Genomic DNA, 23158 nt, shown 5'->3' with positions numbered 1-23158 from the left:
AGAGACAGTGTTGATGTTGGTATGTTGATCTTTTTTGGACAGATAAATATGTTTCCAAGTTAAGTGTTGGGTTTTTTTAGTGTGCATTAATTATATTGTTCTGCAAATCAGGCAGAAACGTTGTCCAGCTAGTAATTAATAAACCTTTCTCCTCAGATATTATTTTGATGACTGATGCATTTCTCCGAATGTAAAATATTAACAAATACTCTTTGAAGTCTGGGAACACTCCTAGAAAGCTTTTATTTATGTATGACCTACTTTTGTTTAGCTGGCTGTCTTGTTCATTGAAAGCAATTTCTGGTAATTAACCTGGAGGCATGCACCCTCTGTGGAGTATACTTTACCTATGCAGTAAAACAGTTTGTAATGACCCATATGAACAGGTGATTTGCACTATCTGGAAGACATCAGGACAATGTTCCATAGAGGTATCTCATCTATATATGCTATAAGAATAAGCCGCCAAACAAATGCCAAAGCATGAAACTTGGTGTGTCAGTTTTACCTGAGTTGGTGATTTTTTATCCTGTAGATTTGGCCGCACGCTCCTAAAACCTTTTGCTGTAAGAGATGAACTGCTAGCATCTCCATTCAGTGTCTCTCTACTTCCATCATTGTAAGATCTCCAAGCTTTTGTGAGGAAAAAGAATAAAACCATTTTTTATGATTAGTAGGTCTCTATATTGCTATCATCATAACAACCCAGCTATGAAACAAACTGTGGAAAAGTTTAGCTATTACACAACTAACATTGCTGCTGTTATCACCATGGAAGTTATAAGAACAGGGCTAAAGCTGTCACTTTACAAAATATTTATCTTTGAAATTTAGAAAACTCAAGCATTGACAATACTGCTGGTAGCAGTTTGATATGTCCCCACAACATTCATAAGGACTATGGATTTTAACCTTGGGAGTCCTTTTGAGATGTTGGTGCTTCAGCCTCTGTATAAAGCAGGTTGAAGTACTTTCAAAGGTTAGGTTCTTGAACTTCACAGCTGTGTTGGATTTTGAAAAACATCCCAGCTCATGTAAAATTAGTTGGTCATGGCAGTTTCACCAAATTTCAGCACAATACCTGATTAGTTGTTCTTATCGGGTTGTCTTACTTCCAAATCTGAACGACACCTCGATTTTCCAACCAACCAACCAACCATGTTTTGTCTCTATCCTCAGAGCTAAAAAGCCCAAGGCATTGTCCAAACATAGAAGAAGATACTATCCTGCCTCAACAAGTTATAGATTTGAAGACAAAATATTGTAAGAGGCTGGGAAAAGTAACACATTATGTGAGCAGGCTGCTAAATAGGGTGGGCAGAATTTGCAATCCTGAGTAAGGAACTAAAAATGAAATACCAAGTGCCACTGAAGCTAAAGGTGGCAAATTAGCAGTCTGTATTCTCCCACACAATTCATTTGCTGACAACATATAGTGCGTTATAGGAAATACTGCTTTCAAATGAGACCTGAATTTGAGATCTTAACCACTTGCAATTATTATTACAATTTCAGTGGTGCTTTCCTTAAAGAATGTGGAAGTATGGAGTAACAAAATCAAATAAATGGAAGATTGTTATAATTCATCCACTTACGTGGTATTACACTGATGTATAAATAACACGATGTTTTATTTACCTGAATCTAGAGACTGAGAATCAGACCCTGAAAAAGAAACATCCAATATTAATTTGTGTTAGAAATAAAAACATGATGACACAACTTGAAAAATATGTAGGAGTCTTTTTGTTCAGTTACCTAATTCCCTCCTGTTACCTAAGCACACCTCAGAGTATTAGACCACAGGTAACTATGCAGTGTTTATTGCACAAGTTCTATAGAAGGTTACAGTGTGCTGAGTGTTACTGTTATTTAATCACTGCTATTTCAGACAGCCATAATAAACATTCGCTGTGTTTTGTTTTTTTTTTTCCCCCCAGTAAATACTGTGATATACTACCATTTAAAATCTCGATACCAAAAGAAATATGATTCCTTTAAGATGAGCTGGAAAGATTTAATTCAAAACCAAGAAAGATGCCTACAGATTCTGTCAGGATTTTCTCTCCCCCTTCACACCAGAATGTGTGATGCTTTCTTCATCACTTCAAAGTAAAACACAGAAACTGATACATACATACTGCCAGCACAGAACAGATTTGAAATTCTGGTGGTTTTTTGGATTACTTGTAGATATATTAGTGTTTTTCTCCTAAAGAAACTGAAATTATGACATCTTTAAACAAATTAAAAATACTTTTAATGTACAATAATTATAGTACTAAGAGCACTCCTTATCACTAATTTTAAGTGCAACAAAGCAAGACATGAAGAGGCTTGTATTGCGAGCTTAATTGATAAAAATTTGTTGCTAAGAAGTAAGAACCCAATGTTTTCTTGAATTTACATACATGCAGTAATCCCAATAACTCTTCCACTATCCTTACAAAGAGTAGCAACCAATTTTTTAATTTGCTTCATAAATTCTAACAGTTCTTATTCCTGGGGATTAGTCTTATATTTGAAAAGATCTACAAAACAAAGATTTTATCTTGCAATTATTTTCTGGCTCATTCTTAATTCAACTTCCTGTATTATACTTGTTTGGTGTGAACACTGCGTGTTCAGATTGGTGTAAATTAGTCTACACCACTCAAGATTCTTTACTGATTTAAACCTAAAACTACTTAATTCACCAGTGAAGCTGGGCAGCTGTTACCCATTAAGATTTAATTTTGCAAAACCAGACATGAGTATTGCTAAGAAGCAGTTCTGCCTGGCTACTGAATATTCTGCATGTTTTTATTATTTTAAACATTTCTAGGAAAACAGACTTGATAAATGATTTTTTTAAAGTTAATCTGGCTTCTGACAATTGTTAACAACAATATTCAGATTCTTTTTCTTTGAGTTTTTAAAGCAAGTTGCAATAAACAAAGTTTGTAATAAACAAAACCTACTTTTCATGCTATGTTATCTTGAAAAAAAATAGGGTACATGAGACCCAAAATATGTATCAAAGGCAAAATTAATTTATAAATAACTGATTTTTCCTAAGTCTTCCTAGTTTTTTTTCATTAATGGCTACTATGCATAGGCAGAGAGAAATTAAGACTACTTTTTAAAGAGCATTGTAGAAGTAACAGACCTGTCAGTGGAATAGAAAATACGGTTACCCTTCTCCTCCTTGCAAAGTAATATTGCAGGAATGTGTAACACTATAGAAAAGCCATTCAGGAGTAGTGTCTCACTGGTTAGCGGTTATACCTGAGGCCAATAGGTTTGGAGAACTCTGAACTCTCTTCACAGCTGTTAATGTGACAGACATTGCAGCACGTTTGCGAGCACACCCACCGCTATCTGGAAGCACAAAACAATACAGACAGCAGCCCCAGACAAAAGGAGCAAGCACATGCAACATGTCACAGTGTGAGATACACCAAACATACATGAAAATAAGCGTGCAGTTAGGGAACTGCTGCAGGAACATGTAAATTTGCAAGTTTCGCAGATTAGCAGAATGAATAAAATTTCACAGGCTTTAAACAAAAATAAACCTCACAGAAAATAAGTAAAGAGAGCAGAATTTAATACTTAATCCACTAGGGAAATATATACATTCTGGTACCTGAAAGACTGCTTAATTATTGCTAATCAGTAAAAACAAACGAGTAATCAAGATGAAGGATTAAGCATTCCAGAGTAATATTAATCAATAATCTGCACTGTAAAATCATTTCATTGTATGTATTAGAAAGACACCATTCATAAACTAAGCTTATGTCTGATCAGCTGACAGTGCTTTTGTTCAGTCTTTTGGATCCTTTAAGCTCAAGAATCAAAATTACTAAGGATGGCATAATTGTTTTGGTGGAACATCCTTGTTCTCCCTCCCCCCTCTTCTTTTTTATCTAATGGAAGATAAAAAAATGTATATCTGGAACCCAATAGCATCCCGAGGGAATGACTAGAAATCTAAAATCACTCTGAATAACCAGGAAAGGAAAAAGCCTTTGGATCTTGCATGACTCCTTTCTTTCCTTACTCTCTGCTCCTCTCTCACTTGGAGCTGTCACTCTGTTTTATAAATACTTTGTTATTATTAGAAGGTAGCTTTGCCACAACTTAGCTTTTTAGCAACTCTATCATAGCTGTAAAAGCAAGTTAATAAATATTCTTCCTGATTATATTTAACTAGAATATTTTTCTGCTCTTCAATATAATAATAATTATTTTAATTTTCATATTTGATATTACTGAAGTTTCATACAAGGCCCCACTGAAGTCAAGAAGAACCACAACTACAATAGAGGCCCTAACAGTTTTTACATCTGTATCCGATGACAAGATTTTTATAAAATTACGCTTAAGGAAGATCTGCAACCTATTAGCAGAAAGTATTTCCTATGATAGCAGTAACTTGAGCCACAGAGACATCTTTAACCCACGTCTGCAAGAGAAGTGAGCTCCTGGTATTTCTTTGCTCGTTCCAATACTTCCCCGAAATAGCAGAGCCCTCTGGCCACAGGTCTTGCATGATATGCATTCAGTAGTTGTTAACGTTGGCAAACATCTGAGCCACCGCCCCAGGTGTAAGTGGTTCCAAAGACTCTGCCAACTCCAAGTCTCAAGGCAAAAGGCCAAATTATTTCAGTCAGCAATAGTCGAAAACAATACATTACCCACAATTAATTATTGGTGTTGTACATGTGAAACAAAGACAATGGCTATCAAATCTGCACATTTGTTTTAGTTTGCTTACATAAATACAGAATGGCAATGGTAATTAAAATCACGTTTTCCATTCTTGTATTCCCTGTCCTGCCCCAACATACACCAGCAGTAATTCCAAGGATGATGTGTTGATATTGAGGTTCTGTTCTTATCTGAATGTTGGCAGACTTTGACAGCCTACTTTATTTGATTAATACAAGCTAACAGGCAAACAATTTTGTTATACTGTAACATCTTTATTTGTTTTATTTTTCAAGAGCTACCTTCCTGAATTTCAGGATAGAGAAACTGAAGTGGGAGGAAAGGAAGACAACAAGAAAATTGACTACAAATATTTCATCATTGTAACCAAGAAATTTTGCTTCAAATTAATTTTTAACATAACTGAACTGAGGCAAAATTTTATACTAGTGGACCCATTGGCTAGCAAAGTGTTTGACATGGCTTCATAGAAGATAGCTAAAACAGATGTTGTAACTGACTAGATACATATATGCATACAACATTTACCCCTATATATAGAAGCCCATACACAAGCCTGTACCTGCAATAACATTCTCAGTATCTGTACAAAATAACGGGAGTCAATTAGCACTCAATTAAGACATAACTGCACAAATATACCATATTGAGTTGTGCAAAAATTCTAATAAAATACGAATGTGTGTGGGCAAGCACGTATTTACGCATGATGGACTCCATCTTCCCATCTTTGTTCAGGCCAGGCTCCCATTAAGTCAAGGGCATCATATCTGAATGAGGATCAGAAGAATCTGCATGCTGCCTCAAAAGGGGCAGTTTTCAAACTGCTTCCCTTATCTGCACAGCCTTACACAGTTGAACTTCAAGAGGCTTATTCCAGCCTGTATTACTTTTTCATAGCTCCATCAAATTTCCAGCAAATACTAACTATATTCACCCAGATTCTTGAAGTCCAAATAACACCAAAAAGCTCAAAGTCTAGAGAACAGAGAATTCAAAAACAGCAAGGGAGGCTGAATTAATGATCATCTGCTCATTTCACTTGCAAACTATAAGCAATTAATATTGCACAGCTGTTACGCAAGGAACAAATGAGGATATGTGAAACAACCTATACAAAATGTGTGCTTATATAAAAAAATGAAATGTGTGCAAATATGTATACGCATACACACAATTCTCTATTCTTTTGACATGACAAATTTTCCAGAAGTAAGAGTCCTGTCTTCCCAGGTATTGTTTCAATATTGAAGCAAATGAGACCTGAATCAGCTAAGGTCTGCAGGCAATAACAGAATACAAATTCGGACAATAAATCACAGTCAAAACAGCTGCCTAAAATGCAAGTCCAGCTCAAATCAGGACTCAGCATGGTTGGTGCCTAGATATTCTTTTGCAAGCCTTACATGCTCCCATCAAATCAGGAAAAGACACATAAGCATCCTTAGCAGGTACTGCAGAAAATGAAGGAGAAAGGGGAGGTAAGGATTATCTGGTGAGACATGTTTCTGACAGTCTCCTGCAGAGCAAGGGCCAGACAAGGACGAACTCCTGAAAAAGAAAGAGCCACCCACTGACTGGAGAAGACAGGAGCGGTGGTGGCTTGCCCTCCAGCTGGGAGGATGTGTGTATTTGTGTATGTATCCTAACGCCCTCTGCAGTGGGGCTCTGGATGCTCTCTTCCTCTTGTTAGCCCACCATTCAGCTCCTCTCCCTTTGCCAACTCCGCTCCTACAATTTTTCTTGTCAGCCTTTCTCCATTCCTCACCTTTCCTCACTTCTTTCTCTCTCCCTCCCTTAATTCTGTTTCTCTCCACAAATAAGTACTTTAACCCTTTCCCCCTAAATCCACAATCCCAACAACTGCTCCCACTACAGACAGCATCACCCTAAGTGAGCTGTATCTCTGTTTGACAAACAGGCTGTTGGTCAGGTCTTGCTCCAAAGCAGAATGGAGCCAATTCAAAACACCACCACTTCCGTTTAGGAACATGGGGTGGTTTTTTTTTGAAAAGACTGTTTCAGAGAGTCAGTAAAAGCAGTGGCATAAACCAAGTTGGCAAAGATGAAAGGATGATGACCTCTTGTGAAGAGGTGAGAGAGAGCAGCCAGGGGGCAGGAAATTTTTAATAAGCTCTTACAGCTCAAAGAAAAGAAAAACGGCACACAAGCACAACGTTTGCTGATCATTGTACTTGTGAATGATCTACTTTGCTGATCCACTGTATTGTGAACGGTATCATTTTCCCCTTTGTCTCCACAGTGAATTCAAATTTAGAAGTCTTTAGACCAGGGATTCTTACTCCCTTTTTGCATTCTGACCTTCTGAGGCAAATATATAGTGCTGGATCCAACAGTCCAAGACAGACGAAGCTGCTGCGTCTCCATGTCCCCAGGCCCAACCAGTAGTGAGTCTGAATGTGTTCCCAGCAGACAGATGCACAAGAGCACACGTGTATACCACATACGTACGTGGCTGGCCACAGAGCTCAGAGCACTCACACTAACACAGACAGCACAATGGCCTCATCCCCCTCCCCCCTCTGGCTGAGCAGGACAAAGGCCCACTAGTGAGAATATATACGCACACATGTACAAGGTGGATCCTTCCAGCAAGTGGGCTCAGACGTTGAGTCTGCCATTCATTCCATTCCCGGACCCCAGGGCTGAGGCTCTCCTGGGACAGTCCTGGGAGGGGGCTGGACAAGGTAGGCCCTTGTGCCTCCCTTCATTTCTTGGGAGTCCTTAATTGGGGTTCCTGCCTGCCCCTGTGCTCCTCTAGGCTTGTGCAGATGGGCCTTTGATGGCTCCTGTGGTGGCCCTGCAAGTAGCCTGGCCGGGCAGGCTATTATTTGGGCTTTCCCTCCTGCCACTGTTTCTCTGAGCTCCTTTGTGGGTGTGCAGACGAGCTTTTATCACATAACCTGACTACACAGGTGAACCTACTACTATTTCGTTCTTTGATGCTGCTAAATTACAACAAATAATGATTTTAAAAGTAAGTTTTTTGTAGAATGCCTGAAACACTTAAGCCTACCTAATTTGCTTTTGTGGTCTAAAAGTGGCTTCACAATCTATTCAGGAATTCTGGAGGGACCCAAGAATTTCTATTCTTGTCTCCCAGACAAAATGTAAGAGATTAGTGCATGTGATGACTTCCATTAATAATGTTAACAAACAAAATATTTGCGGTCTTCAGAACTGCATACTTTTTCACTCTTGGCTGCTCTTTGTGTGCTTCATCTATTGCAAACAGCTAACTTGTTTAATAATTTTAAAACTAGACGCATTTACCAAGAATTATCTGTGTGAAACTCAGCCAAAATATTTACGCATGGATGCTAAGAATCTGTTTTAGCATATTAACTTGTAGCCATTCATTATTCCCCAATGCAATTACCTCTCCACCAACATCAGCTATGCATGCACATATATATATGAAAAATAAACACATTTATCCTGCGTTTTAATCTGATGTGATCTTCATGGGTAGGCTCAGGTTTTCTGGACTTAGTTTCTCAAAATGTCTCACCAAGTTAATGACGCTCATCAAATCTGTAAAGTACTTGAAGACTTGTTGATGAAAACCCCTATATATAGTTGAAAATATTATTCTGTTGATGATTGCTTAGTCTGAGTTTAAAAAGGCACACATTCTATTAGATTACTATTTTTAAATTATGACAGCATTTGAACACCAAAAGGAACTATGAGCCAAAGTACCTTTGGTCCTTCTGAAAACCTCTCCTATATATTATGTCTATTTCTTTGCTTTTGCAAACATGTTTCATTGCCTTATGCTATTGAATATTCCTTCCTGACATGTGGTACAGAATTAACATCAAATACTAAAAAATCCCTCCCATATATGGTAGAGTATTGAAAAGCAAAGCTCTTCAAAACATTTTCTCAGTAGACAAAAATATCTTCTGCAGGGTTTGCTGAGACAGACTGCCAAGTCTGCAGCCACAGGGAACACTGGATTAGAGGAGCCCACTCTAAGCAGTAGATTTACTTTTTCTTTTTAAAGCTGCATATACACTAGCTTTGCCACTTCAGCAGTTACTGGCATCAAACTAGAGTGCTCATTTATCTGTAAGAGTAATTAATAAAATGCATATTTTTAAAACAAACTAGTGGCAAGTTAATAGTATCTGATAATCTCCAATTGTGTCATGCACAAATTCCTGTTATAAAGCAGTGAAATATATATATAAAAAAAAAAAGAACTGCAGCACTCATTTTATATTCAAAGACAACATAGTGTAAAAGGAAAAAAAAAAAGAAAAAACCAACTAGATCAGAACACCATGCAGAACAGCTTCCATCTCAGTCTCTCTCTTGCTTAGTAAAGTGATGCTGTAGGTGCAAGATGTTCACTTTTACACCCTACTCACTGGATTATTTTTTTTTTTGTAGTAGGAAACAATCTACAACAATAGAACTGATAGGAAATACCACATTTTTTTGTCAAGACCTCATTTTAGTGCAGCTAGTAACACGGACATTCATATCAAGCATACACAAGATGAAAAATGTTTTCACTAAGTCCAGAGTAGATTAAAGTTCAGCTTACAATCATGATATCCTTAGGTAACTAGAAAGGATTTCATTGTGTTCAGGTCTTTCAAGTCTGTTTTCAAGTCTGTGTGGTCAGAAGACTCCCAATCCCCAATAGAAGTAATTCAGCCACATAGATCACTTAAATCTTACGTCTATTTCTCTTGAGAATTTCTAGCTTACATGAAAAGTAAGTGCCAGTCTTTTTTCAGTGGTGCCCAGTGACAGGACATGAGGTAACAGACACAAACTTGGTCATAAGAAGTCCCATCTAAACATGAGGAGAAGCTTCTTTACTTTGAGGGTGGCAGAGCCCTGGAACAAGCTGCCCAGAGAGGCTGTGGAGTCTCCTTCTCTGGAGGTATTCAAAACTCGCCTGGACACATACCTGTGCAATCTGCTCTAGGTGAACCCACCCTGGCAGGGGGGTTGGACTAGATGATCTCCAGAGGTCCCTTCCAACCCTTATGATTCTGTGAAAAATCTTAGTACAACATAGAACAAAGTCGTACTTCAGAGCTGCAGTAGTACAAAGTGGCAATTTACTGCTCTGACGCTATCCACATTTTTCAAAGTAGAAGCTATAAAATGACATCTATCATATGATTTTAACTCATATGATTGCAATGCACAATGTAATCACAGTCAAATGTATGATGATTAGCTGAGTTACTTCTGAAATTACAGTTCTATGAAGCAAGCAGTATTTCAGTACTGCCATAATTATACAGACTGACATGTTTAAGAAAGATGTCTTCACTAAAAATGCAAGAGGATAGGACAAATTTCAAATAGCATTTCCATAAATTAAAAACACACCACCCTGGTTAGCGTCTGTAAAATAATTAAGAATAACTAAAACTTTGGGGGAAAAAACCACACACTCAACTGAGAAATTTCATTTCTCCTGCTTGTTGTATTTACAAATGTAGTGGTTTCAAGTGAGCCAATATATTTTAACTTTGTATTAAAAAATCTGTCCAAGAACCTGGTCCTACTGAGTTCCAGTCATTGTCTGAGACAATGGGAAAACAGGAAGTGATCTAGATAATGGCAACCTAAACTATGGAAAAGCTAATCCCTTCCATTTAGCATGTGCTGCTGAAACACCCAAACTGGCTTCAAAGGTAGTTCAGGTCCTCAGGTCCCACATAACACATTTTGCTTATTTCAAGTTGCCGTGTCAGTTGCCATGGTGCAGCATGACTGTCGATGATAAAACCAACTGGTCTGCAAAGGGTGCCACAGTTAACCTGCAAACCAGACAGTTCACCGATGGAGTAAAAAGAGTTGACTGCAACTGAAAATTTACACCTGACATGAGTGAGGCTAGGATTTCACCAGTCTGCTTTTGAGAGGCCTATTCCCACTTCCAGCAAAAACAGCAGCACTGTCTATTGACTTCAGGAGCAAATATTAGTGCGTTGTCACAGATCATGAAGATAATAATTTGGTCAACACATACATCACAGCAACTTGAGAGAAAATACAAATCCCTATAAGTACAAAATAGTTATCCTCATCTGATTATGCAAGTGTAGCTAATAATACAGGGTAGTATTTATATGCCCCTTAATTTAATGAAAGTGGAGAATGAAACCAAAGCATTTTTAAAGTGTGTGCAGTTTCTTAGGAAAATGTGATGCTTTCACACCACTTTTCCATATGTGTTATGTCCTCATACTACATATTTTTACATAAAACATACACATACAAAACTGATACTTAGAACTTAAGTACAGAAAGCTGAACATGCATGTATATTTCACATACCCATATATATCCATACATAGAAAAACATGTATGTAAATTTTATATATGGAATAAAAAGGCACATAAGCAGACATACTATTAAAATATCTTGAGTTCAGCACCAACTAAAGTACAATTTATTCACAAAAATTTAAATAAACCTGGGACCTTCTATGCTTACTAAACAACACATAAGAGTAAAGAAAAATCTCACAGAAGCAGCATACCTGTGTTCATTTTGACACTGGAGGATTTGCTATAAAAGTCTTCAGATTTCCTGCAGAAAATAAAACGATCTATTAATTTGCACAAGACAAGACTGCGTGGTACAAAATGGCAGTGGGACTTTCAGAGGGGTGGAGAATCACTGTGATACAAATGACAGTCCTATTTTAACACAGCTTTAATTAAATTGGTATTGCTTGTCCTTCCAAAGTTAAAGATGAGCCGTCGCTTCCATTATAAGGTACTCTATTTTCAAGTGTTTAGTATCTCTGTTGTAAACATTTGCTCTGAGATTAAAAAAATAGTGATTGACTTTTGGTCTTGAAATTATAGACTCGAAAATACTCCCATGCAGGAATAGGGAAATATTTTTAAAGGCTGTTTATAAGCTTTATTCACTCCTTTTTGCAAACTGAAAGATATGAAGAGTAGGCATCTCCAAATATTTTTTAAGCAGCTGAAGTTACCAGGTCTTTTTCTACGGTTTACAAGCAGGAGATGCGGCTGTCTTCATCCAGTGATTTAATGGGTCTCTACAGACAACACTGGCACTCTTAATGTTGCTCACTGTATTGCTATGCACAGAATCAGGGCATGTGTCTTGGCATCCATAGGAATCCATTTCAAAACTCCCAATGGAGTCAATAGGTAGGAAATCAAGTCACTATACATCAATGCGCTTTTTAAAGGTAATAATTTGCACCAAAATAATGTAAAATGCACGCAAAGGTTGAATCTATTTAGATATCCCAACTCTATACAGTACTTATAAACAAACAAACAAACAGTGAAACCCCACAAAACCAAACTATAACTGGAGAAAAAGCATGACATCCTAACATTAACAGGCCATTTTAACCTACTGATGGTATGTCACAGGACAAACTAGACAGTATTTTCCATCTACTGCCAGTTTATGTCACAGCTTTATCTTAGGATAGCCTCTTCTATTCAGGCTCTTTTAGAGGTAAAAAGATAAACGCAGAAAAGGTTTCCAGTGTCATTCTGCATACTGGCCAATCTCAGCTGTATCGTTACATATATGCTGCCCACTATAATTTACTTTACTGAGTGGGCAGACACATTGGAGGCCAAAATACTGAGAGCTAAAAAAAGTCATTCTCCCTCTGCACTGTTCCCACATCAAGTTCAGGATAAGAAAAGGGAAGATCAGAATTTTTAATATAATACAGCTTCAAAAAATAAATTAAAAATATAAACTGCCCAACTATGTTGGAGTAAGTTGGAAGGTATGCATGAGGAACCCTTTTTGTATGGGGAGACTCAAGATACTAATTAGTACAAGTAAACAACATACCAAAACAGAATTCCAGCTCAACTCAACAGGAACCCTGAATTAACTGTACCTCTGAGGTAACATGTATATTGCTATATTCTCTGTATTCATAATGAGGCCAGATTCTCCACTGCTTGAAAAACTTACTGTTTTTCAGAAACTATCTGAACTCTGCTGCTATTATTCAGTCAGTTGTGACAAAAAAAGATGCACATTAAACTTCTTGAGAACTATGGAAATAGATATGTGGCAGTGAATAAAGTTCTATTACATTCTTTTTATGCTGCAGCTATCAGCAAACTATCTCTAAGAATTTCTAAAAGATCTTCTCAAAATTAAGTCAAATTCTATTTTATTAATTTTTTGATAAATTGTCTTTGACTGAAATTTTGGATTTCTGTAACAGCTACAGAATATTCTTAAAGCCACGAATTCCTACAGTGTTTTCAGGCTGCTAGAGGAGCCACCATTTTCAAGCCTTCTTTTAGCTTGGAACTGAATCACTGATGGTACTGCATGCAAGCTACAAAAATGCAACATGATATTTATTTTCAGACCCAACAAGTACAGAACTCTTGGAACACTGCAGAGCCAAAATGATTTCTAGCAGGTGGCTTCGATATATTTACATAAAGCGTGCTTAACTCTTACTCAAGTTTTAACAGCCAACACTCAATTTTAGCACTACAGCTTTGTCCTCCTAAGAGTTTTTCTATCTGAACAGCTTAGGCTGCATTGCTGACACTCAGTGAGGGATTGCATACAAATCACTAACATTTCCACATTAATCTCATTTTGCTGAAGAACAAATTAGTCTTGCACACCTGAAAAGTATGCATGTAAATAAGGCAATATAAAATCACACTCATGCAAACAGTAGGCCTTGCATTTAATACTAAAATTATTTGGAATTCTCTGCTTCTAAGGAGCTGAAGTAGCATTCAAATACCTAATGATACTGGCAGTAGGATCCAAACAAATGCAATAAACTTAACAGTCCTATGCCTAAAAGTATTTTACTCAGCATTGTTTCAAGCAGTCTTTAAGATCCTTACTTCAAGAAAGCGGGGGGGGGGGGGGCGGGGCGGGAACGGGGGAGCAAAGTGTATTTTTTGCTTTGTACTTCTGTTCCTACTTCATTGCCTCCTGAAAATTGTTCTTTGTGAATGGGTTTGTAAGTAGTTCTACTATAGACCCCTGACAGAGGCAAGATGAATGTTCCGCTGGAAGCATCAGACACTCCTCACTGCCAAAAAGGATGCCCAGTGATCAACTAAGATACTCAGCTCTTAGACAGCTAACTCTGCGATGGAAGGAATGCTCTTAATTATTGTGCAGACACAAAGTGCTACTGGAATGCATGAGTCTGCAAAATCAGAGACTGCTGTTCAGTCACCTGGATCAGGCAGGCTTCTACTAAGCTCACACCTGATCTTAGATGCTGAGGTAAAAGAACACGAAGTTTAACCACAGTAGCATGCCTAACTTTTGCAGAGGGAGATCCAGGATTAATCTTCATGGCATTCTTCTATAGTTGGCTTCATCTGGCAGAGGTAGCGCAGTAGGAAATGAATGACTGTGCTGATGCACAAAAATGGGTCTATCAGGTTGAATACAGCTGCAGTTATCATTGCTACAGTTTCACTAACTACATAATATATATTGCTGTGATATTCCTTGATAACACTACCAAGATTACCTCAGCTCAGCAATAGTTTGCATTGAGAGAGGCTACTGAAAAGACCTGTGGGAATCCCTCTGACAGCTGCTCTATTTTCTCCAAGAGACCCTGATAACTAGTTGTGATTGCTTCTTCTGTTCCTGGTAAGTTCGGAAGTGTGGTGCGCTGCAGGGAACCATTCTGTCACCCCTTCTGTTCCACATTTATATGGAGCTATAAAAAGGGTTAGTGAGAAGTCAAGAAAGGTTTCTCCACCCTCAGTTTATTTATGAATACAAGACGTGTGTCTTTACTGTTAGAGGTTTAATTCCATTATTGATCAGATGGTAGAGCACCTACAGCCGTAAGGTAGGAGCTCTAACATCCAACCAAACATCAACTAAATAAATGTGAGCAAGTGCTTTGTGAATCAAAGCCTAAATGAGTAGTAACATGCTATTACCTGCTTGCACATCATTCAAAGAATTAAGTTAATCACTGTTAATAACCGTAATCCATAACTACCTGAAGATAGGGACCATCAGAAGCTAGAATATCCTTTCCATGTAAAATTCTGGAAAGAACTGGGAGGTGAAGGAAAGGAGTGGGTTTTTTTTTTTTTTTTTGGAAGCACATACAGAAACTCCAAAAATCATCACACTACAGCTTTATTAATAACTTAGTATATTGCAAATTCCTAAATGCCACATAGGAATATCAGATCAAATGCATCCAAGCTCATGGATAACTTTCGGGGTCTTTCTGCCTCCTGCTTTGTAGCCATGAAGTCTAGACCCCTTTGAAACCGCAGGCTTGCTAGCTGTGTAGCTACCCGGGGGCAAACTCCAGAATGCTAGTTGCCTGCTTGCTTACACAGGTTTTGAAACGCTCTTGAAGAACAAGGTGGTAAGTTATCTTGTCTGGTATGTTTTGAATCAGAACATACAGACTCTATTGCTGTTTCAAAACAAGCCAGCAGTTTCCACATAGATTGTGTCTGAAAATATTTTTGACCTATTCTACTTAATATAGTCAGAGTATGACAGATGCTCAAAGGGAAAATATTTATTATTACAACCCCCCTTCCCCACCAACAGCAGCCCCTACAGTTATATTACAGGCATTCTTGGTGTTGAGTACTGTTGAGCAAATTGTGAGTTTGATTGACTTGAACCAACTAAGTATTTTCCCCTAAGGTATTCAAGACAACTTTTGTAAGATGACAGAGATCAACCAGACAGTGTTAATGGACTAATGACTGCTTTTAACAGATTCTAAGTTACCTGTTATTTACTCCTTGCTGTTTCACAAAAGATATTATAAAAAGCAGGTTTAAAATGTAATTTTCTGATACAATATTTGTATTAACTTTAAAGCTAATTCTAGTATGTGCTCTTTATAGTTACCATCCTTTGTAATGAATTCTACCCCAAGGACCTCCGGTGAGAGGAGCAATTGGCTTAGAGCAGAGTGCAGATGGATCAACAGCAGGATGGATGTGTGTGTGATCTGGTTGGAAAATGATAGATTTTCATTGTCTTAGGTAGACAGCAGTGGCCAAATATTTGGAGAGGACAGGAGCTTTCCAGATTTGCATGAGAAGGAGTGTCAGACTTGCATTAATGTTGTTCGCCACTTTCACAGTTTGAGCTAGAGACAATAATCTACTCTAGAAAATATCTGCAAAATTAAGGAGCCAAATCAGTTGGTTATTTTACTCCCAGGATTGTTTATTCAGTCAGCTTAAACATGGCAGATGATCTACAAACACCTATTTATTACCAGGCAGGATTCTAGATCCTAATTTGTATGTGGTAGTAAATTCTTTTAACCCAAATCATTAAGACTCTGCAGAGCATTCCTGCTCTCATCTCTGCAACAGGCCAGTATACTCTATATGCCAACTCATACATTCAGTGAAGGAGGGGGGAAAAAAAGTATGGAGCATTAGTTCTGGAAAATAGTGAAGCTGACTATTTTATTTCTCTCAGTTTTTAAAAAAAATTATTTCAGATGTTTAGCTGTAGCAGGACAACTATGGCAATGAGAATGCAGTGAGAGCTTGACAGACTGCAAAATGTTTAGATTGTGGCAACAGCGACTCACACGAAGAAACAACTGTTCTGAAGCTTCACTGGGAACAGAGCTATCTCCTGCTGAGCCCCTAAGCAGAAGGAAGGTGTGTATGCAAACATATTGTTCATATGAAAAAAGATTTGATGGAGCATAGGTAGATGGTGTTTATAATAAAAAATTGAGAAGGTGCTGAAGAAAGTTCCACCATGTTTCAATTTCATTAACATGCAACAACAAGACCACAAAATGGCAGGGAGCCTGTACTAAGATGCAACCCAGCAAGGCATATGCTGAGCATATGCTTTATGTAGGCCCCACAGACCTATTTCCATGCTTAATGTCAAACATAAGCACAAATACTCTTTGCCCCAGATCACACTGCTTCACCCTATAAGGATCTGAATACTCCAGTTCTAATTAAAGTGTTTTCAGATAGACAAAGAACAAAACACAGGCAGACAACTGCCATCATAGTTTCTGTAATTTTAACTCCTAAGTTTTGCTTACAGGATTGTGAAGACATCCTCATGTTAAGTGCAGTGTCATCGTACACTTGTTACTTACGCACATCATCTGCAAACGTACTAGTCAGGTCATTAAACAATAGGGATGTCTGAATAATTTGTACATGGCCATAAACGTGTACTGGAATGCAATAGATAGGTCACATTGTAGTCAGCAGCAGTAAGTGCATGATCAGGGAAATCTGTACATGCAGAAGCTCTGTTTACTGGATCATCTGGGGAGACACAAAATACTAGGAAACACGTCCAGGCTACAAAGAGCATGAGTTGGTTTAACTGACGGGAAGAAGCCGAGGACATCTGTGTTTGCAGAGATTCTTTCAGAGGTAGGAAGGGGATGGGTAGTTACCCTGCTACAGCTGTCGAGAAATTTTGGTTATGAGTGATATTCTGGTAGAAAACAGGTGTGGAAAGGCAGCAGAACAGAAACAGAAATTGGATTTCTGATTTTTGTATTGTTTGCCAAGTTGTAATTAGGAATAAAAACTTGAAGATATTTCAACTGCCTACGGTATTACTAACTAACTTAAGTGGATATGTAACTTACGACATATCAGACATATAAGCCTACTTCCCCTAGCAAATACAATACTAACATTGTTATTCAAGGCTGGTATGTTTTTGTCTTGAAAAGTCACAAGTGCTTCTAGATCCCATGAGCAAGAGTTCAAAGAGAATCAGGTACAGGAGAATCCATCACAGGAATATATAGCTGATCATTCTCTATAAACACATCAAGGGACTGAACATAACCGGAGGAAGTAAAGGAACAATGTTGGCACAAGAAATACTATTAACCATTTCATTTATCTTAAATATAAGTTGAAAATCATAAGGTAGTTTGTATTCATGACTGTCATTAAGGCCTGGAGCACTTACCAGGAGTGTTGTGGTCAAACTTAAGAGCCTGAACTTGAGAAGTGTATGTGAAAAACATGGCTGTCTGAAGGCAGGGGAATAAATCTGGTGACACAGAAACTTCTTTCCAGGCCTTGGACTCTTTTCCTAACATCAATTTTCTGAGATTGCTATAAACGCAAGATTAAGGGAAACTGATATTATCTCCTCCTTTCCTCCTGTTTCTTCACAAAACTAAGAAAATTAATTATCTGATGAGAGAGAAAAACAAAGACTATGTGTTTCTAAACCGAAGATTGCTTACAGCAGTCTTTGTTATTGCATACAGCATCAGCAGAAAAAGTTCAAATGCTTGTTATTTAAATTGGTATCAACTTAAAAGTAAGTCGTCTTCTCTAGAGAAAAAACTTGAAGTTTAAAATTTCTCCCGTTGTAGCACGGTTTTTACTAGATATGTATTCTTTTGGCTAACTATGTACTGAAAAACAAGCTTAAGTCAAACTTCTGCACTTAGTTCTAAATAGGTACTTGCTGTCATCTTAAAATACCTCTCAGATGCTTCAATATCAGAACATTTTCCAAAAATGTAACTGCAAGTATAAGAGGATACCAAGAAAGTTGTTCAAGTTGACAACATTCTGTACATTTTACTGGTTATTTTTACAGCTGCAAAAGGAAGGAGGAGGACAAACTGCTGCTTTTACATTCTGCATCTCCTTAAAGCTCTACCACTAGAGGAAATTAATAATTCCAGTCATGCTTGTGGTGTTTGTGATTTTTTTTTTTTCATTATTTTTATTGCTTAAATATAAAGAAAAAAAAAGAAACATTCCATTAACTGCTGACTGCAATTCACATTTCTTACCTTTTTTTCCAGGCATCTACTACTGTTTTTAATAATATAAAATCGTAAGTTTCTAGCCTTTAGTGGTGGTTATTTTTGTTCCCTGTTTTTGGCTTCCTCCTTTGCTGTTGTTTTACATGAACTGTGTTTGTTCAAAATTAACTCCTTCTGTAGGCTGGAAATGATTTAAGATTAGTCTAGGAAAGCGTGTCACCGAAGGAGATATGCAGTAGATTATTGACCACAGACATAATTACCAAAACCTCCGCCTTCAAGTCAGAGTGCCTAAAACGCATTACGCATCTTCTCAGTCCTTCTGAAAGTTCCTTTGTTGGGATTCCCTTCTTGTCATTAGAACTACGTTTCTGTTTAAAATATGTCATTTGAGGGTTAAATTTGGGTTCATTAGCCTTCAGTAACTACCAAAGACATTAGGAACATAAGCAAGTTTTAGTTTCATCATTCATTTCCAGGACTTTGCAAATTACTGGCTACTTGAATACTTCAAGCATTATAAAATTGTCCATGTTTATACAGTATGACAAACAATGCATTCCTGCTCTTTTCTACTAGGTATGTAATATGTTCTAATTTGAGACTAAACATGCATAAATCTCCACCTAAATAGAATTCCTTCCAATAGTTTTTTTTCTTCATGAGTCAATATCACTCTCAATAGAATCAGTGGGAATAGTGTTCATCCATGAAAGAAAAATCCTCTTCTGTTTCCTTCCATTGGTTTTGTCTTAAATATGAAAATATGCTTCTCTGAACTACAGTTAGGCAATGTTACATCTAGCTATCAGAGTCAGACCAATGTGTGGGGTGATACAAGACTCCTTAATATATTCTTAGTAAGTATCCCGAAGCAGCAGGATTTGGTTTTGAACTTTTCATAACATGCTCATAAAGACAAAAAAGAATACCTATAATTTAAAAGATTAACTAAGATGATATTCACTGGAATATTTTAATCCTTATTATTTTTTAAGATAAATGTTTGATGGGATCACACAGCGAAACTTTCAGTACCCCTACAAAGTACTTAAAACCTTCTGCCAATTTTGGCTAAGTTTGACAGAGATGCAAAGGTCTCAATAACATTGAAGGCTTACAAGTTCCATGAGGAATTCTCATGGAGAATACAGATATTATCAAAGTCAAATGGGCAATATACCCTAGCGTTATTAGATATAAGTGAATTTATACAGGCAGGAAGAGTTAGGAGCTGAGTGCAGGTAAATGCACATACCTTGTGATCCCTGCCACAAAACCTCCCCCCTGCCAAACTTAACTTGCCTTGTTAGACACCAGGCAATCAACAAAAATAACCAAAAGATTTCTGCTGTCTAAAAAGGTGCAGACTTGAATCCAAGATTTTCCCATTATGAAAGCACTCATGTCAAGCTCTGTATGGATTCTCTGATGACTAATACAATTTGAACTCACAGAATGGTCTCGGTGTGATTCAATTTCAAAGGGTGTTTCCATATTAGCAAGTAGGAGTGATTTTTTACAGCAAAAGAGTAGGTGTTGAAGCCTGACAGCCACAGAGGGGTTTGACTTCAGATCAGCTCTACTCTGGCCCTGCAGACCAGGTGCCTCTCAGCAGAGGAAGCATGTCAGACACTTTCCTTGAGCCCACCTTCCAGTTTAGCTTTGTTGGTGGGTATCCAGGTCTATTCTATAAACCCACACTGATGTGAACCGAAGAGAAATAAAATGGGGAATGATCAGAAGGTTTTAGTTCAGATTAAGGAGCATAGTTGAGAAACAAAAGCAAGACCAGATTTATTCACTGTTGATCTGAACAGACATAAGGTTTCTTCAGTTCTGCTGCTCAAGGAACTACTTGTAGCTTTTCAATCTTCATATCAGGCTTTAGTGACAGAAAGATCAAGTAACATTTGATTGAATGGCACTGCTTTAAATACAAACCAGTAAGACTCATCAAGAGTCACAGCTGCCTTTTGGAAGAGTAAGTTCTTTCAGCTACTGTTAACATTAGACTACAATACCTCGATACCTAAATGACTCAGCATTTAGAGGCTTCAAAGCAAGTCAAATGCCATAAACTTCTACCTTCCATCCCTGCTATAAAGCCTGCCTTATACCAGGCTGTTCGTCTCATTAACTCTTAGCACATTTTGCCATTTCTGAAGAATCTTAGCATTGCTTTGCATAACTGTAGTCCCATTAGATACTTAACTGTTTACAGGGAAGAAGATATTTAGCAGCAGCAATGTTATGTGCTCTCAAAACAAAGGCAAACTCCTTATGTACAACACATGAAAAACAGAATAATCAAGCTTGCATTTGCATGTTTTGCTGATACTATATTTTGCCCTTTCCCAAGAGGCACAATCACCAATTTTAATTTCAAATAGCTTCACCCTCCCTTCTCCATATAATACACACCAAAATAATGCAACTTCTACTGTTTACCACAATATTATGCGCAGTGTACTGTCAGCTGGTTTCATACCTAATGAAGTCCAACATGCTTCAATGCTGTATACGACAGAAAAAGCTACAATTCTTCCTAGTATAAATAGCCAAAGAAAGAACTACTAACAATTATAATTGGGAGCACAGTTAAACTCACTTAATTAAAAACTGTTAATACTAGCTACCTATACCTGCTAACTGAATTTCAGATGTTCTAAAGGTTTGGTTTATTTTTAAAGATTGGATGCTTATCTTTCTCTCTCCCTCTCAATTCTTAGTTGTCCACCAGCACATTTAAGATTTCTGCTACTAAGCTCATCCTTTACTGATCTTAGAGCAAGTCAGAAACATAACGTTAAAACTCACAAAAGTTCAGCAGAGTGGTATAGGAACAATTAGGAAGGAAGGCATACAAAAAGACTCAGTCTTCACAGAAATGTGGGAAGAAAACAAATAATTTTTAAATTGGGAAAAAACCCTACAGTATTTGACAGAAACAGCTGGAAATAGAACAAGCAAGCACATGAGAAACCTGAATGATACTGCCTGATAACTGAGGGGCTGACAAATGACTCAAACTATAAAGCAACTCAGAACACACTTAAGAACATGAAGGAAAAAATATAATAGTTCTTTCCATGCAATTGCCTTTCGTGCAATTGCACCTTGAAATGATATTAAGTTGTCAATGCATTTTATTAAAATATATTGGTGAGATTTCTATTACTGATAGTCAGTTATCCGGCAATTTTAATTCCAAAGGTAGGCTGCTCTAGCATTCTTGGTTCTGAACATGAAGCAGGAATCACTGAGATAACCTGGAAAACTTGAGGACCTTGAAAAAAAAAAAAAAAATCAGGCTTTGAAAGGGAAATGGAATCTGCCTATACAGCGGGAGAGAGGTTATCAGGCCCTTGATTGATGGTTATCAAATCCCAGTGCTGAAAACCACTAGTGGGAAAAGGTCCCATCTTCTCAGAACTGTCCAATGATCCACAAAGTAAAAAGGTCAGGAAAACAAAGGATATTTATGTTCCCATTTGCTGCAAGTTAAGATCTGTTTGGGGAGGGGGTTTCATGAAAGGGGTGCACTATTAAACCCATTAAACTTACAGCCATTCTCATGGCTTCACGTGACAAAAAAAATCTACTCATATACCTAAAAGAATAAGATTTGGACTTGCTTAATTTTATGATTTCTAATTATTTCCCTGCCATTTTAACTTTTCAGTGACATTTCAAGGACAGAACGGAACTATTTTTTCAAGCAGTCTTACATGCGCCGAGGCTTTCTTAGGCCGGATGCCATAGAGTATAGCAGATTACCCCCTATAATAGGGTATTAACATGTGGTTTCTACACCTGGCTCTGCCATTGATTTTCGACAGATCATTTCACCTTTGTGAGTTTAGCTTTCTCTTACCTTCCTTTGTCACTTTTGGAGAGGGACTATCTCCGCTGAGCTGTTTCCACAGACACACCAGAATGGGATCCCAGTCTCTGCTAAAATGTAGCCCTTCCCTAATGGTTGGAGGCTGCTTTGTACTACTACCAATAAACATTGATTCCTTGTATTTCAGTTGTTGCCTTCATCTATTACTTTTTCATTTTAGATTATAAATTCTTGGGAAAGGAGACTCATTTAGACCTGTCTCTGTATGCCTTATACAGTATGTGTGCTGGTCCTTGATTAGAGGTCCTTATGCACTGTCATAACATATATAATAAGGCACAGTAAAAAATACTATAGCAAACAATGTTAAGTTAGATTTCAAAAGATCAGCTAAAACCAAGAGAGATTGTTTAACCAGAGAACATGAGTTCCAGATATTTGCAATGGTGGTCAAGAAAATAACAAAGGAAACTAGTTAATTATAAATCGATTTTTAAAAAAATGTTGATCAAATACAAAGGAAAAGTCTGAAGTTTCATTAACTATACCTGCTCATCCTTTTGATCACTGGATAAATAGCAGCTGATGAAATAAAACTTTTTTCTAAACCATTTTTTTAACTACTATTTCCCAAGATTATTACTATTACAATTCTTTAGATAAGAGTTCATCTAACCATTACCTATACGGTATATGGTTTCTACTAGAGAAATTGTTATCCATATAACTATATAACTGTTATATATTAGACTTTATAAAGATTCTATTTTCCACCTGCAAGTAGGATTCATTTCTGTAAGAGCCA

The 23158-nt window shown here is 37.4% G+C and overlaps 1 protein-coding gene across 10 annotated transcripts in view; it reads right to left on the bottom strand.

Moving 5' to 3' along the window:
• The window catches only part of SORBS2 (sorbin and SH3 domain containing 2), a 192436-nt gene that overhangs the window by 76764 nt on the left and 92514 nt on the right, over positions 1-23158 (bottom strand). For 4 of the 10 annotated variants that reach the window (XM_059817368.1, XM_059817369.1, XM_059817370.1 and 1 more), the window contains exons 1-4: positions 11256-11265; positions 3268-3360; positions 1639-1665; positions 509-633 (exon numbers count right to left, since the gene is read on the bottom strand). In XM_059817368.1, the coding sequence (XP_059673351.1) occupies positions 509-633; positions 1639-1665; positions 3268-3360; positions 11256-11265 (255 nt within the window). Of the gene's footprint in view, positions 1-508; positions 634-1638; positions 1666-3267; positions 3361-11255; positions 11306-23158 lie in introns of those variants that run through there. The other 6 variants (XM_059817367.1, XM_059817373.1, XM_059817375.1 and 3 more) reach the window with 3 other exon arrangements.

The sequence above is a fragment of the Gavia stellata genome, chromosome 5 (assembly GCF_030936135.1).
Source record: "Gavia stellata isolate bGavSte3 chromosome 5, bGavSte3.hap2, whole genome shotgun sequence".
Taxonomy (NCBI): domain Eukaryota; kingdom Metazoa; phylum Chordata; class Aves; order Gaviiformes; family Gaviidae; genus Gavia; species Gavia stellata.
The sequence above is the reverse complement of the archived record's forward strand: the minus strand, read 5'-3'. Positions and strand labels throughout refer to the sequence as shown.